At 36.4% G+C, this 17,407-nt stretch overlaps 1 protein-coding gene across 4 annotated transcripts; it reads right to left on the bottom strand.

Moving 5' to 3' along the window:
* Window positions 1-3,257: 3,257 nt before the first annotated feature.
* Window positions 3,258-13,979, bottom strand: LOC121768211 (protein TONSOKU). 4 transcript variants are annotated; one of them, XM_042164625.1, is made up of 19 exons: window positions 13,458-13,979; window positions 12,449-13,246; window positions 12,002-12,178; window positions 11,685-11,776; window positions 11,250-11,348; window positions 10,632-11,104; window positions 10,512-10,546; window positions 10,183-10,434; window positions 9,695-9,842; window positions 9,158-9,280; window positions 8,497-8,597; window positions 8,236-8,359; window positions 7,950-8,062; window positions 6,003-6,114; window positions 5,721-5,825; window positions 5,563-5,629; window positions 5,359-5,479; window positions 4,856-5,029; window positions 3,258-4,085 (listed from the first exon to the last, which is right to left on the bottom strand). In XM_042164625.1, the coding sequence occupies exons 1-19, from the start codon at window positions 13,743-13,745 to the stop codon at window positions 3,420-3,422; spliced, it is 4,068 nt and encodes a 1,355-aa protein (XP_042020559.1). In that variant the 5' UTR covers window positions 13,746-13,979; the 3' UTR covers window positions 3,258-3,419. The 4 variants fall into 4 exon arrangements, with proteins under 4 accessions (XP_042020559.1, XP_042020560.1, XP_042020561.1 ...); XM_042164626.1 differs by having other exon boundaries at window positions 9,158-9,277; XM_042164627.1 differs by having other exon boundaries at window positions 9,695-9,839.
* Between the last annotated feature and the right edge of the window lie 3,428 nt (window positions 13,980-17,407).

Here is a 17,407-nt window from a genome sequence, read left to right as displayed (position 1 = left end):
GGATATTCACAATTTAATAGTGATGTGACCTGATAAATAAATACTATTCCGATGCATTGATTAAATTTGTATTTTTAAAAATGGTCCATTTTTATCATTTCAGTCCGTCCATATAATATTATTCACTTTGTTTTTTTTTTATTTTTGGTAAATGGAACCCACTTTCCACTAACTCATTACACTCACATTTTATAATAAAACTAATATATAAATGTGGAATTCATATTCCACTAACTTTCTCTACTCACTTTTCTTCACATTTCTTAAAACTCGTGCTGAATCAAATATAGACAATATTTTGTGGATGGAGGAAGTCCAAAAACTTGATGCAATATTTATTAGCACTAAAAATACATGCAAGTTTACAGGGTAGATCTAGTATAGCTAAAGGTCAGTACCGGAATATCGAACACATGGAATAAGATTACAACTGGCTATCATATTCTAAGCATCATATACTATGTAAAGACACAGATATTTTTTTTTGTTTGATTTTATTAAACTAGACTGAAAAATAAATAATCAAATAAAAAGAAAGCATATAAACAATGATACAAAGCAGGCATAGGAATGTAGAATATTAGGATCCAAAACACAATCGACTTTCTTGAATTACGGTCTCTAGAGTTATTAAGTCGGTCACTTAACTGGGTTAAACCCTCTCCCGATGCGAGTAATCCGTAGATTAGGTGTTGAAATCAAAGTCCCCTTTAAATCTCTAACATCTAACTCCTAAAAGATCGTTAAGACCAATGACCTCACGTGAAACCTCAACTCTCCCGAGTTCTATTGAATTAAAGTGTGAATTATCCATTTTCCAAGTCAACTATTTCGTCTCCCGAGTACTCTAATCAACTCTAACATGTATTGAAGAGGTAGCTAATCAATTGAGTATAGAAAGCGCAAGGATAAATCAAATAACTACAATAGCTAACAAGGAAAATCAATCAAATATCTTCACCAAAAATTTCACAATTGATGTTTAACTCATAGACAAGTAAAAACTACAAATAAAGTACGAGACATGAAAGAAATTGATAAAACCAAAGGTTAAATCTTCAATCTTCGGTCTTCTCTTGCCTGAATCTGCAGAACTCCGCTCCAATGGAAGATGGATGAATTTAAGGGTGGAATATGGAATGGAAGAAGGGTAGAGAGGGAGAAGGATTGAAGACTCTGAGATAAAGATTATGAATTAGGTTCAGAGGTATTTATAGGCTGGAAAAATATTTATTTTTGATAAATTTCGTGCCCTACAAGAAATAGGAGAGATTTGGCTTCACAATATAATAATTTCTTTTCTTTCGTGAATTTCCGCATAAATTCCCGTCAGCTTTGACTGCAATGCGCAACGTTCGTAGAATTGTCATAACTTTCTCCACAGAACTCCGATTGAGACATGCAAGATATTCACGCGAAGCTCTTTCGAAGACGAAGAGAATGGAATATAGTAAGCACTGACTGGACTTCAAAATCGCTGGCAGAATGGGCTCGAACAGAGGCTGCTGCACTTTGGCATTTTTTCACCTTTTTCTATCTTTTTCTATCATTTATCAACAAGCACGTCAAAAATACCAAATGTATAATATATGCAATTTAATAACATAATTTGCATGATTGACATTTAAAACTAGTCAAATCTAGTCCTTAAAAACATGCAAAATCCAAACATGCAAAATCCATGTTTGTCAAGTAATAAAGATAAAAATTCAAATCTAAGTTTGAGGTGTTAATTCTTTTCTTAAGTTATGTCATTTTTTGAAGTACTTATAATATTAATAGCAATTTTGGAGCGAAATATCATAATTCTTTATAAGTTGCGAAAAATACGATAGCTAATAGGTCGTCACATATTTTAAACCATAACTCCTAGTCCTTACCCACGTTCTGATATACTGCTATATAGGGTGTGTTAAAATGCAAACTCTATATATTGTATAAACTTTAAAAAACTACTCAACACAGTATCAACACTATTTCAACACAGTATTCAACACAGTATAAAATTTAATGATTTTGATGTCAAAACAGTGTCAACACAATATCAACACAACATCAACCGTGGATACTATGTTGACATTTTTTGTTGCTATTATTTTGTCATCTGTAGACATTTTCTAAAGGTTCAGATCATAGTTTGGAGTTTTTACAATATTTAGAATTTACATTTGATTACATCCCCTACTATATAATTGTAATTTTCCATTATCTGCATGCGAGAAAGAAAACTCTGAGCACCATCCTCTCTCATCCAAGTTCTAAGACGCTAGAAAATTATTTTCTTCTCAAAATGCCAATTGGGCTTGAATTAATTAACATTTCAAAATTGGAACTGGCACCAGAACATAGCTTACTGGGCCGATTATGGTTCAGCATTTGGCGAAACGGTAACAAAGGGTTTCAAAATTAGCTCCAGTATGTATTATGACTTGGATGAGTTGGTGTTTGTGAATTAGAGTTGGCGACCGCATACATGCTTCAATAAATAATTACTTCCTTCGTCCCTAATAATTCACCACCATTTGACCCGGCACGGGTTTTAAAAAATATAATAGAAAGTGGGTTGAAAAGGTTAGTGGCACGTGAGTCCTACTTTTATATATTGATTTTATAATAAAATGTGAGTGAGAATAAGTTAGTGGAATGTATGGTCTACTACCAAAAATGGTAAAAAGTGACCAATTTTTTGGGACGGACCATAATGGAAATAATTGACAAATTTTCAGGGACGGATGGAGTAGCATTTAATTTATTGAAACTCGAAGAAGTCATCAAATTGTGACAAAATATACTCTAAAAGCGCCACCCGGTCGAGTAACTAATAGAACAAGACCCACCCGGTCGGGTGCAACTCACCCGATCGGGTCCAACCCTCTACCCCTCCCTCCAACGGCCTCCACCCGCTTACACTTCCTCCTCCGTATCTGATATTTGAGAAACATTTTCCGAAGTCATAAGCTACTAGAAAGGCTTATTGTTCTCACCCTAATAGGTGGTCATCGCCTCTCAGAGAAGATTTGTCTCATTTCCGCTGCTGCTTCTCCATTGTGACTTCAAGTTGTTGTAGATGACACTTTTTTTTTTTTAATTTCTATTTACCCTATCGAAATATTCAGCATGGTTTCCTCTACAGCGTACTTCGTGGGTGGGAATTTGGATGTTATCGAAGCCTAGGGGGACAAGGTGCTAAACCCTTCAATGAACTTATTCTTTATACATTTTGCTATTGAATTTTTACCATAAATGATTGTAAAAAAGGCCCTAAACTCATAACTGTATAAATATAAGATCAATGATCATGTCCTTGTAACCTTTAAGGTGTGTTGCCAACAGATTAATTACATACACTTCCATGGAGGCACACTTGTCTCTCAATTGAATATTCTCATACACATGAGTGTGGTAGAGGTCTGCCCATCTCAAATCTTTCTGCAGCAAGGCTTAATGCCGCAGCAGGTGCTTCCCTGCACCGAGTAATGGACCGTCTTTCCATCAACATGTCTCTGACCCAAACCAGCTCTAGCTCCCGAGGACCATGCTGAAAATAGAACATCGCTGACTTCCTGAGAGAACCCATTACCACTAAGATCCAATACTTTTAACGATCTTGCCATTTCAACAGAAGAAGAAAGCTGCTGCATGGGCCGACTTTCTGGATGAAGAATCCTGTTCGGGGATGCGTGCTTGCTACTTTCTCCAGGACCGGATGATGTAGCTCGCGCCTCTTCTCGCTCATCTTCACTGTCAGCAACTTCGAGCTGGTTTTCGCTTGGGTCTAAGGCACACATATCTTGAGGTAGAGCATCAACTATCTCCGGTGAAGCAACTTTCAATGAGTCAGGATCGTTTTCGGCTGCTGGTGAAGAGTCATACCCTTTTTCTGGCGATCTGCAGTTGCTTGTTAAAGCTTCAGCTTCATTTGGATTGATATTGTCAGCCAGGTTGAGTTCTTCAAGAGTGCGATTCTCAGATAGGGCTTGAAGCATGTGAATGACACCTTCAAGACCTAGTTCGCATTTGCAGACCACCAGAACCCTTAAACAAGACTGCGGATTGCGGAGTAAGGATGACAATTCATTGCTTCCCTGTGTTGGTCATTCACTCCAGAATCGTTAATACAAGAGGAGTAACCCAAATACTAAGAAAAACATATATTGTATGAATGCTACAACTATATATTAGTCAATCCATTTACAGATGTTACAGAATATACACAAAGCTAATTTAGTAATTTTCATTCCTTGTAGATTTACATACAAAACTGCTTTATAACTTCAATAATATTACAAATGATTACACAAATATAGCTTAGAACAATTGCATCAAAACATGTTAGGAGCTTTGGGTTAACAGTGAGTTTGGTTAGCTCTAAGATACACTAAGTCATGCTTCAAAAAGTTGAACTGGGAAAAAGGCCAGGGGCAAGCTATCTAGATCATAAGAGCACTTTCTTTGGATTTTGTGGGGAATTTGTAGCAATGTTTAAAAACCTAGGCATGTAAGTATCCACCACCATCAAAGAAGACAGGCAGATGGCCAAGGTCAGAAATAAAATACTTACAGAGGTCAGTTCATGTTGAATGAAAGTTATGATATTAGCTGGTAATTTTTCCAAGATTACTTTATTAGCTGGTAATTTCACAAGAGAATGATTAAGTTCTATTCAAATTTCACAAGAGACAATGAGGTGCAAGAATGATATTAGCTGGTAATTTTTCCAAGATTACTTTATTCACAAATAAAATTCAATGACTATACCTCTTTTCATGATGTTTATGTCATTATGTGATCAGCTATTAAACATCAACTGGCATTCCGAAATAAAACCAAGCCAATAACTCAACTGAAAGGATACCTCTTTCATGATTGGATTTCCACCAAGATTCAATTCAAGAATACCACAAACCAAGGATGCTTCATCTTTGAGACCGACAATGTAGTCACAAGTAAGTGCACAATTTGATAGATCTAGCCTGACCAGTTCCTGAGTGTCCTTGGATAATGGTTTGATCAACTGTAATGCACCTTCCTGAAAGCATCCTCAAATTATTAGATTATGCATAAAGGTCAGTATCACAGTGAAACACCCATAACAAATGACGGAATACTATTATGTCCTGCAGAAGGTTTAGTCTAGCAAATTAAACCTAGCCAAACTTCATTGATGACGAGGTAAAACAAATGGTCTAGGGAAGGATTATAGAGTTTGGTCACAAAGATAAAAGGTCAAAGAGATTTCTTTTAACTTTTATTACAGAGAGCAATTGCATAAATTTATAAGGATGCATTAATTGCGAAGCATGAAAACACAGGAATTATAAAATTAAACCGGACACATAAAATGGATGAGTAACTCACAGTTCCAATGTTAGTATGTCCCAGTAGCAACCCAGACAAGCAACAATCCCTGGCAAGTTGGCAAAGGCTATCAACTACTGGCTTGCTGAGCTTTATCCCATTTAGACTGAGCACTTGAAACCTAAAAATACCATATCGTTTGTTATCTGCATCAGACAATTTATAAAATACAAGAAAGTGGGAATGAGTAGATAAGCAACGTACCAGTTGGTGGCACTGAGTTTTTTCAGAAGATTAATTACTGCATTGCCAGATACAGGGTGATTGTGTCCTGTTGAACAATATAGAGTTTTTAAGTTTTTGTTCAGTTAAGTAAATCATAAAGTTGTGAAGAAGCCATCAATTTCGTATATAGAACCTACCTATAAACAGATGCGTAAGTGTCGATTCAGAATCCAAAGATTCAGCAACTTTTTGAATTGTTCTCGATGTAACAGAACAGTTCTCTATGTTCAAACTATAAAGAGCTGCAAAAACAGAATTCACATATGACTAATGGAGGATATAAGAATCTCTACAAATCAGGCGAAATCTTTAGCATTCAGATTCAAGATATGTTTATCTGAGACATCAGAACTCAGGTATCTTCTCAAAACATGAAAACCCCAGTCAAACACGATCTTACTATAATACTGAGATTTCACCTTTGCAGTTCCGGAGGATGGTTGAGATGTAAGAAGCACAAGCATCAGTCAAAGGGTTTCCAGATACATTGAGAACTTCCAGTCGTGCATAGAGCACGGGGCATTCACAAATCTGCGAAGGCAATAGGTTTAAGGGAAACACATAGAACTGATGAAATAGCCTGCCAACAACATGAAAAAACTAGATTCCAACAAAACAATTCCATGGAGAATAATTTTCTGGTAAGGTTTAGCAGTAACATAGCTGATAGGATCCTAGCTTCGGTTATTTGTCAGCCAAAAGGACAGCACACGGTCTCAGCTCAAGACGCGATCATGGCGCAAGAAGACCCTCGAGATTCGGATGATGCAGTCAAACTTATTGGCTACCTGAAGGCCGAAGTCGCAGCGGTATGAAGGTGAGATATTCTCGGAGGAATGAACAGGTGCAGACGTTCGGTTTGGAGAAATCTGGAATGGATGAGGCGCACAGGGCCAAGGAGTATGTGTTGGCTGAGAGACATGACTGAAAAGTTTAGAAGCTTTGGAGTCTTATCTTATTTTGGCTTCTTTAATTTTTTAATTATAGCTTTTGTAAGTTTGTAATAAAGATGAGTATTAAGTAGGACATATCTCCTTAAGATATCAGAGCTTAGAAGACCTTTGAGGCTTGTTTTGTCTATAAATAGGCATAGATAATTTTTGAAGAGTAAAGTCCATTTCGAGCCCTATACATGGCCGGGTTTTTTTTAAGTCCTAAACAATGTGTTATCATCGTTCGGGTCCTGTACAATATGACTCTGGTCATGTTAGGTCATTTTTAGACAGAGCTATTAAAATTTTAATGGTCTCATAGTTGCAGACCATAACCAATTTACACATGTTTAGGAGCAAAAGTGGACTTTACTCATTGGTGGTCTGCCGCACCGCCTAAAACAACCGCAAACATACTGTTTAGGACACAAATCCAAAAAAAGGTCATATGTTGAGGACCAAAAATAGACTTTAGTCATTTTTTAATGTTAGTATGCCTTGAATCCGTATAGTTTGCCGCTAGACTTTTAGATCTTAATTTTGTATTGGGCCTAGCCCGTCGTCTGTGTGCCTATTTAAATAGAAGTAGGGCGCATAACTCTGTAATCTGAAAACACTCTGAATAATATTTGTTCTCCGTTTCCGCCCGTGGACGTAGCCAACGCAACATTGGTGAACCACGTAAATCTGTGTCTTCTTTACGTTTCTGTTTATCTCGATTACACAATTGCTATGTACAGTCACAACATTTAATTATGTAAGTCTTTTATTTTTATAATATTTTATGCAAGTTCTTGAGTGTTACTCTTGAATTTTCTTTGTTATGATTCTTGTATAAAAGTGTTCGATTCATAATAATTCTATCAACTTATTAAACGAACTTTCACATTTATTTGTAGCGTCAATAGTTCCATTGTTCCATCGCTCACCGCCACCATTTTCCCCCTTGTTCATTGCCATCCGAAGCTCCAAGACGTCGAGTTATCAGTTCAACATTTCCTGTCTGAGTGCAGAAGCTTCCAGCCCGTATTCCGTTACGCCAGCTGACTGTTCGTAGATAGACCCACCGTTCAATCAAATTCCAGTTTGTATATGTGGGTTTTAAACCTCGCAAATCAGCTTTCTTTGTTCACCCAACCTGCCATGAGGAAGATTCTTGGGCTACGTTCCTAGTCTCCTAACAAGGATTTTGATCAATTGCTCTAAGATGATTACATCAAATCAAGTGCTTCTAACAGTAGCCTATAACAATGTCTATGAATTTTGAAGTATAAGCATTCTGAAATGACTTTCCCTTTTTGTTTAAAAGAGTAGGAGGCAGCTTTAAAGAAAGGTGACAGATTTTGGTGCATGAGCATACAGATGTGTTCGCTAAACCATTTGAAATAAAGTAAAAAATCCCAAATATTTGTTTGATAGTAAGAAATTCATGACCTGAAACAAAGCAGCTGGACCAAGACAATTGTTGTGCAGATTCAATATAAGACCACCATAATTTTGTCCTGATGACATGAACACTTGTCTGAGGTTCTCAACAGTGAGATTTCCTGCAAAGGTATATTTCCAATTACAGTAAAAAGTAAGTTTTTTAACAAAAATATTTTCAGTGCCCAACCACGTGCATCATAGCATTTTTTTGGCACTTTATTTATAAAAATGAAGATCAGGTATTCTTTTGGCAATGTCCAAAGATTATAGATCAAGCACAGATCTCATTTACCTAATAGATTATGAGACAGGTCCAAGCCTGCAAGTGTTTTGTGCATTTGCAGAGCATTCAACAACGGTGCTACTGATACATCTCGCAATTGGCAATCAGACACTAAAATTTCATCCTCCGATACCTAATAAAGAGTTAACAAAGAAACTGGTAATATTGGCATATTTGTTAAATTAAATCTAGATCAGCAAAATCAAATGCTCATTTCATCAACCCGCCCCCGCCCCCCTTTATTTGAAAGAAAATGAATGTAAAGGTTACCTCTAAGTTGTACAATCTCCGCACTACTTCCAGATTAGGCTGTTCAGATAGTTCCTCACAGCAGTCTATGTACAGTTTCATCACAATTTTTGGTACCATAACTGATTAAAAAGGGATGGGACATAAAAGATCAGACACGTGTCATAGCACTAAGACAATTACAAAAGGATGAGACCTTTTGTCTAAGGTTCGGTTTAAAACTATTCTGTGCACATTAGACCATGCAAAAGCATTCAAATGATTTATTCGAGTCACAAGATACTAGCACCAATTGTTCACTGTGATATTTACAATCAGATCCAATCTGTAAGGAGTTCTGAATTAGAACAAGCTCGAGCAAGCTCTTATCGTGGTCAGGATGAACTTTAAACCCGTATATGAGTAAATGAGGTGTATTAGGTAACACCTATACTTTTTCCTATTAATAAGGACATGATTATAATCTGATTATTGGACCATAGGCATAATGGCAGATATATATCTATGAGCAATGGTCATGCTCTAAGATGTATAAATTGTTTAAACTCTTTCCAATTTAATTAGGCTTGCAATACATAGCAACATTTGATCCAGACAAGGAATATGTGAGGGCAATAGATGAATGAAATGAAAAGGAACCAGACAAAATGCAGGAAGCAGTTCTTTGAGCCTAAAGATTTACCACCAACAGAAACCTCGATCCAGGTCTTCTCTGGAGCAAGGTTGTTAAAGTTGTATAATGTTTCCATAGATCCAAGAATTTTCTCACCACACTGCATATGTTGAATTACTGGCACCAGTCCTGCTGATATGAAACCAAAGAGGATATAAGCAGCCTAATTAAGCGAATCCTCAGCCTATGGAACAAAAACTGTGATATAGCAATAATTATTTCAACAACTGCACACATAAAAGTTGGTTATGCGAGTAGTAAAATGGTTCTCATGCACAGGCTTATCGTATTGTCCTTTCTGACAATTAGAACCTTCATCTTTCTGGATAATTGGCATAAAATTTTCAAACATCAAATGTTTCAGATAATAAGTACATTTATCAAACAAGCTGTGCCTTTGACTGGATGGCATACAAAGAAGTTGCTAACATAAAGTAGGATCAAAAAGGCAGGGCTTTCGCTTACCATAGACCCAACATTATAATATATGGTCATGCAGAAAATGTAAGAAATTAAACTAAAATCAAACCAAGATTTTGTCTGTACCTCTTGACCTCTTTTCTTGTGAGAGCTGTAAATAATAAAAGCATGCCAAATCAACCTTCATCTGCTCTATGTTGAGTTTACCATCAATTAGATACATGTTTGGGTCCATGTATACCAATTCTTGATCAATTTTAAACATGATATGCTGCTGCAACACAGTATCCAAGTGACAAAAAGTAGTTAGAACGGAGCATTTGTAACACTCCAAGAACAGCTCATTGTTATAATCAACAGCCTAACCCTCTAGACATAACATTCACCAATTACGCATTATATGTACATTTATTAATGGTCCTCTCATGAGATACAAAACGCCATTTGCTATGAGAATCCCGAATTTTGAAATTCAGTCTAGGTCCATAATTTTTAATTTGAAAACGTAAAAAGATGTAACTGTTTAATATCACAAATTTACAGCCAAAAAACATGGAGTGGGTATAGAAAAAAAGGAAAATAAGCAAATTTCACATTTATCTTAGTATACTCACACAAGATTCATCAGAACAAACATGTAGACCCTTGGAGATTTCATTTTGCAATAAGTTGGAGGAGCCAATGGAGAATCTGTTTATGTTTCTGTGAGTTTTTGAATCGCCCACTTCAGCACAGGATCTAGTTATTCTAGAATCATTGGCGTGGTTGGATTTAGAACCATTGGATTTGTGTGAGGAGGTGCTATGCTGAAGATTGGCAGGAATAGATTCATCAACTGTACATCTTGAAGCAACAGGTGAAACATCCTATAGAACACCAGAACTAATATTTGAGGTTTGATCAACTGAGAGAATGAACATATTGATTCAGTAGAGTTTATTACCTGAACTTGAAGAGAGCGAGCATCCTTTTTGTTCACTGCAACCGAAGGGACAAGATAAATATTTGTCCTCTAATAGATGACTTAAGATTAAAATAAACATGACCACTCCACGAGGCTTACGTTCATCAGAAGTTGCAATGCCTTCCACGAGACACCTGCTACCTATTCTGTCTGAGCGAATGTTATTATCATTTTCTCCTTCATCGTCAGACAGAATGATGCGTACACGCTTTCGGTTAACTGTAAGACTACCAGAGGATCTGGATAAGCTCCTTGCAGGAGATCCACATGGAATGGAAGAAGCAACAGGTGTAGTTCCACAAGTGGGTTTTTTCTTTCTCTTGCCTTTTTTAGATCTAAGTAGGGACATCAATGTAATATCTTCCTCCGATTCATCGCAAGTGTCATAAGATTTTACTCCATGAGCATTGGGTTTATGTTCTTTTGGTGAAAAGCTACCATCAGACCCATCATCTGCTGATAGGTTATCCAACTCTGTTTGTGTCTCGGAACAGAAATCACCTGGAGAACCTCCTGGATGGATCTCAGCATCTTTGGATTGCTTCAATTTGTCAATTAAAATTTTTGTCACCCTGGAAACAAGCAACAGATTATTGAACACTCACATATTAGCTGAAGGGAAGGTTGCATTTGCAATAGACAATCCCAGTGAAGTTTTTTCTTACGCTGACTAGGACTTGTGTCCAAAGTTGCAAAATAGGTAGCAGAACAATTTACCTTGCCTCGTCAGCATCATCAAAGCGAATCATGTGGCTGTAGTGCATATTTTCTAGGGCAGACAGCTGCAATGAAGATAAGTTTCCTTTAACAGCAATCCTGTCATAAAGAATAACAATCTTCAGCAGAAATGAAAGATTTACCTTTAGTTACAAATCTTTCACTGTTAGGTGGAAATATTGTAACCAAAATATTTCGAATATTCTGTTCAGCCTGCTAAACATGTCAAGGACATTTAGTTCCGATATGTAAAAGCACGCCAGCGAAAATGTAAAAATAAGGCTAGCTGCCAAAGGAGAATGAAGCAATTGCAAGTAACTGATTGCTTTGGTGAGGCTACAATTGTCAGCAGCTTAAATCCAGTAAATTAATAGGTAACACCTCACAACTAGATATCTCCAAAGGCAATAGGGAATTTTTCTTTAAGATAATTACCTGTAACCCTCTCTACATGCGTCCAAAGCACCTGAGTAATCCCCAGTGCAGTCCAAAACATCCCCGATGTTTATCTTTGCCAGTGCTTGACCCTGATGGCAATATTGTTTTGAGAACAAGTGCCAAAAGACATTTCAATTAGGTTGCTCTAGTTATTTAGATTCAGTAAAAGCTTCATTCATGTACTAATCATTAGAATCTAAACCTAATTCACAATCATTTTGCAATAAAAGAATGGAAGAATTGCAAGTTTAGTTTGCAGACTCCACACTGGAAAAATGAAGGTGCTAATTCATAGGCATCACAAATCAAATCACCTCCAAGTTTCCAATCAAACGGTAAGATTCCCAGCCTTTTTGATACCATTTAAGAGCTTTACTGAATCTCCGGAGCTTCTGGTATGACTCTCCAACAACCAGAAATGAATCACTAAGTTTCTCCTTGTCACAAAGGTCATTTGCTATCCTCTTCTTCCTTTTACCATATTCACCAAGCTAAGAACAATTAAACATTTAAATATTAAAGACAGAAAACTATATATTAAGGATTATTGCTAGGATGAAAAATTTGAGAAGTAAAGGCAATATCCCTTTCACTGTTTATTTCAATAAAGGTAATTTTTCTCCACTCTGAAAAAGCTTCTGTTTTCAAGTAGGCTACAATGTTGTAACACAATCAGGACTAAGGGCGATCACACTATTCGTTATGAAAACATTTGATGCATAAATGATGACAGTGAATTAAGAGTGACCATAGCAACATACCTTTAGCCAAGCAAAGATCATCCTGGATTTCTCAACAAGGCAATCAAGGGAAGAATTCTGTTTCAGTAGAAATTTCAGTTCGCCCTCTGTTCCTCTGGCCATTTCTGTATTCCTTTCGAGCTTCTTAAGGTTCAACTCTTCAGTTTTTATTTCACTCATCACTCGCATTGCTTCTCTTACAGTTGTGATATTTTGATGTATTTGTTCAGTCAGTGCAACCTCATCTTCTAATGTCCTTGCCAGTTCAAGCGCCTTTTTATAAGATGCAATGGCTTCTTCATATCTTTGATTTCTGTAATGCAGCTCCCCATGATTAATATAACCTTTCGCTTCCCCTTGACAATGTCCAATTCGCTTGCAGATAACAATATCCTTTTTAATGTGATCACGTGCCTTTTCCCATTTCCTCAGCTCCATGTAAACATTTCCGAGGTTGTGGTGGAGCCTACTGCGTGTAGCATCACCCTCAGGGATTTCTTCTTCCTGACATATCTCCAATCCTTCTCTAAGAATCTTCTCTGCTGCATTCAAGTTGTCAAGATCAATTTCAAGCATCCCAAGGTTATTATGGGCATCAATGTACTCCTTTACAAAATAAACTTTCTCGGAATTCGACTTCTTCTTTATAGTTTGTGCAAGTTCCATGGATAGTTCAAAATACTTCTTGGCATTCTGAAAAGACAAGTGGTCATCGTCGGACTTCAAAAACATCTCATGGTAAGTTCGTCCGAGCTGCGTGCTTGCTCTTTGTTGCTCAATGAGGTCATCTTCATCCTTGGCAAGATCGAAATGCTTTTTCTGCCAAAATAGTAAGAAGAAAACCAAAATTATACTATCACCTAAGTCTAATGTCAAATAACAGATTAAAATTAATCCGCGTTAGAAAATACCCAACATCAAAAGCGAGATATACAAGCAAACCATCACGTGTATAAACACCATTCAACAACAACCAAATCAGCAAAATTAAACAAGGCAAAAAAGGAATTTTGCATCACTCTTGATCTACCTGAAATTTTAGGGCTTCTTCGTAATCGCCGAGACGGAGGTGGAGCTCGCCGAGAGACTGACACGTGGCGAGCAGCTGCTTATGGGGCAGGTACCTAATGGAGACCTCGTAATCCTTGCGCAGCCACCGGAGAGCCTCCACGTACTCGCCGCGATTCTTGTGCAAGTCGCCGATGAAGTTCGCCCAACGCGCCTCCTCCTGCCGATTCCCCTCCGCCTCCGCCGCCTTGTAGGCCCGCTTCGCAACAATCAGCTGCTGCTGCTGGCTCGACTCCTCTTTTCGACGCATTTTGCTGGAGAATCGTGATCAATGACTTGTCTTCTGATTGCCAATTCGGTCGGCGGATTTTATTCTAGAGAGAGGGGAGGAGGAGTATTTGTCAAGTGAAATTTTCCCGCCAACTATTTTTCCATTGCAGTGTTTTTTTTCAGATTTTTGTTTCTGCAGTAACTGAGGTTTGGAGGTTGGATATTGGAATTCAAGCAATCCAATTGTGTGTCTGTGCCCCCAATGACACTGGATCTTACTCCCTTCGCCTTAACGAATATGATCCCTTTATTCGACGGCACGAGAATTTATGCAATTTTATTTTGGGTGTAAGGGAAAAGAGTAAAGTTTATTTTGTGTGTAAAGTGAAGAGAGTAAAGTTTTATTTTGTGTGTAAAGTGAAGATAGTACGTAAGAAAGAGGAAATAATGTAGAGATAGATGTGTTTTCATTTTAAGTAATGGATCATCTTGGATAAACTTTAAAGGAAAGTAAGTCATCTTCAATAGGACAGCGGGAATATTAGTTTATTATAGTGAGATAATTATGTGATAATCATTTATAATTATTCTTTTTAATTAAAATAGTCTTATAATTCAATTCAAGATTATATTTTGATATTTTTTCATCTAGGAAACAGCACACCACCTAAATGTATTATTCATCTCGTCTTTGAAAAGTATGAACTATTTCTTTGTTAGTATGTTCCTGAAATATATGAACTTTTTAATTTTTAAATAGTTAAATAACATATTACTCTTGCACATCATTTTATTTACAACTTATATCATTACACCACTCTACTAATGATGTGGAGTCCACTCCCCACTAACACTACTTACACTACCATTTATCTCTCTCTTACTTTACCAATTATACATACAAATCAGTGCCGAAGCAAATGTTCATACATTTTAGCGACAGAGGGAGTACAAAGTTTGAGAATCGGCTTTAATACAACATTGATAAAATAAATAAAAAACAGATAAAAAGAAAAAAAAATCAGAGTATTGTTAGTGGATTATGAAGCCAAGTAATGCTCCCTCCGTTCACAAAAAATAGTTTCATTTGTGGATAGCACTGATTTTAATGCAAAATTGGTGAAGTATGAGAGAGATTCAGATAAAATGGGTAAATTAGGAGAGAGAAAAGGAGAATAAGGATAGACTAAGAAAAATAAAGATAAAAAGTGAATAATAAATTGAAGGTAATTTCCATTTTTAGTATAGACTAATTTTGATCGACAGACGAAAATGGAAAGAATAGGCCATATTTTGGTGGACAAAAGGAGTATTATAGCTTTCTTTTTTTTAATAGAAATATACTTTAGTTTTATTCTCTATATTTGTGTAAATCTAGTTTAATCGTGTAAATCATGTTCAAAATATTATATTGTGTCGCGTACGGATCGTATTCAGGTTTGAAGTTAGCAGGTTAGGTTTGTGTTCGGATTGAAAATTTCTTCAACATGTCAAGTTTGGGTTAATGCTTATTGGATTAGGTCATTACCAAGTGATGTGTATTTTAGAGTATCTGGACCAGTTTACACAAATTATCAAGTTTGATTATTTAACTCTAGTAATACTACAATACTGCAAGATTACAATGTCATAGTAGTATTCCAAGTGTCGATCCACATGGAGTTGAAAGATTGTTTACACTTAAAAGCATACAAAAACATGTGAAGATTTGATTTTTGATTTTGAAAGTTGTTGATAAAATATATCTACAAGCTAATTAAAGAAAGACTTTCAAACGGGAAAACACGTCACTCCAAGTTGCTCACTAGATTTGTATTGTTCTACACCATTAACAATGAAACATATGAAGGGATTAAAACATCAACCTAATCACATACACCGAACATGTACACGATGAGTAGTTCACAGTTAGCTTAACACATAACCTATGAACCAATTTTCAATGTTTATAAACTCTTGCAGAAGCGCGGGAGAAATAAACACCTACTATAATCACCTATTTAATCCACTATCAAATTATCATTTGAACAATTCTAAATCAATAGCATACCAACAATCAAACATTCCTAAACTATGTTAAAGAGACAATAACAAAGGAAAGAACAACACTGCATTATTAGTAAAAAAACGTAGTGAATAAACATTAAGCACATTGTTGTAACAGGCACATGAATTCAATGGTGTAAAAACATCCATACAAAGCATAGAGTATACCTTGGAGCAACATAGAGAGTTTAGCCTAAACACATCGTGGAATTTGCAACAAAAACCATAGGAAGCATGCTCTAGTTAAGTGGAATTGGGATTTGGAGATCGATTGTCGGAATGTTGGCCGGAATTTCTTCATTTTCTTATTCCTCCTCTATTTCTCTCATTTCCTCTCTCTTTTCTCGTCCATGGATGTCTGAAAAATCCCCAAAATTGCCTTCCAATTATTTGAAAACTGAAAATCAGCGGTTACTGCGTCGACACACCCTACCGCGTGAATTATTAGACATAAAATTCACCCGGCCGCGTGGCTCATTTTCGGCCTCTCCTATTTCTTGGTCACCCTGCCGCGTGAAGGTCTCTAAAATTGTAGGAATGCCTCAAAGCTAGTTTCCATGTCCATTTTCACCATCCATTCCGCTTTCTACACCAAAAACACACTTTTTGCAAGCATCACTTCACATAAATCAAGTAAAGCTATGGGAACAAAGATAGACATTTAATTCACATACCAAGTTGGTCTGATAACGACCCAACACGCACAATTTGTCATCCCAAATTAGATTGAAAATACTAGAAGCCAGCCTCTAACTCTCGTATTTTTTCTGTTTAGTTTGTGGATTTAATTTTCTCACCAACCCAAGAAATCATGAGCGACCCACGATTTTCTTTGTCCGTAATATCAAAGTTGTGGTTACACCAGTGTTGTTTATTTCTTAAGGTAAGGAAACATACGAACTGGCGCTGCAACATTTCACGATAGGTAGTCAAAGTCTACATAGGTTGTGAAATTCTATTTCTTTTCTACAAAGAACTGACCGTGTCACCTTTTGTGAACGTTGTTCGCGACTAGTTTACTCTGCAGAAGAATTAGACTTGTTTGCTTCTTATACACTTAAATTTTGAGAAACATCTTACAAATGTATAAGTAAGCGCATGTGCGATAAAATTATTTATTTTCGTCTTGGGTTAAAAGTGGATTGTAGATTTATTGTATACAGGTAATTATATACGTGCAACATGCTCAAAACATGCTTTTTAGTATACCAATCATGATATAAAATTCCTCGATTAGTGATTAGCTGCGGGAGAGCGTAAGATCAACACGATACCTAAAAGCATTTGAAAAGTAATTATGAAATACGTGTCATGTGGAAATCAACCCTAACCAAATTACAAGTAATTCTTCCCCTTTATTGTGTTAATCTCAAGTCTTTCTTAATCTGTTTGGTCAATTTTTTTGTTCAAAATCCAAAATCAAACAAATTTATCGCTTTTTAGTAGTTTTAAATTGCTTTAGTAATTAATCTCCTCTATGTGGGTTCGATACCTTTTGTACTACATTGCACGCATGTATACTTGCAGAAGCAATATTTTTAGAGATTTATTGCTTGTATTTTGAATCTAAGTTACGCCCTGAAAATCACAACAAACCATATTTCGTATTTCATATTTTCATCTTCATTCCATCACCTAAGGTATGATCGAGGCAAG

Source organism: Salvia splendens, chromosome 15, assembly GCF_004379255.2.
Source record: "Salvia splendens isolate huo1 chromosome 15, SspV2, whole genome shotgun sequence".
NCBI classification, from domain to species: domain Eukaryota; kingdom Viridiplantae; phylum Streptophyta; class Magnoliopsida; order Lamiales; family Lamiaceae; genus Salvia; species Salvia splendens.
Note: the sequence above shows the minus strand (reverse complement) of the source record. Positions and strands in the feature narration are given on the sequence as shown.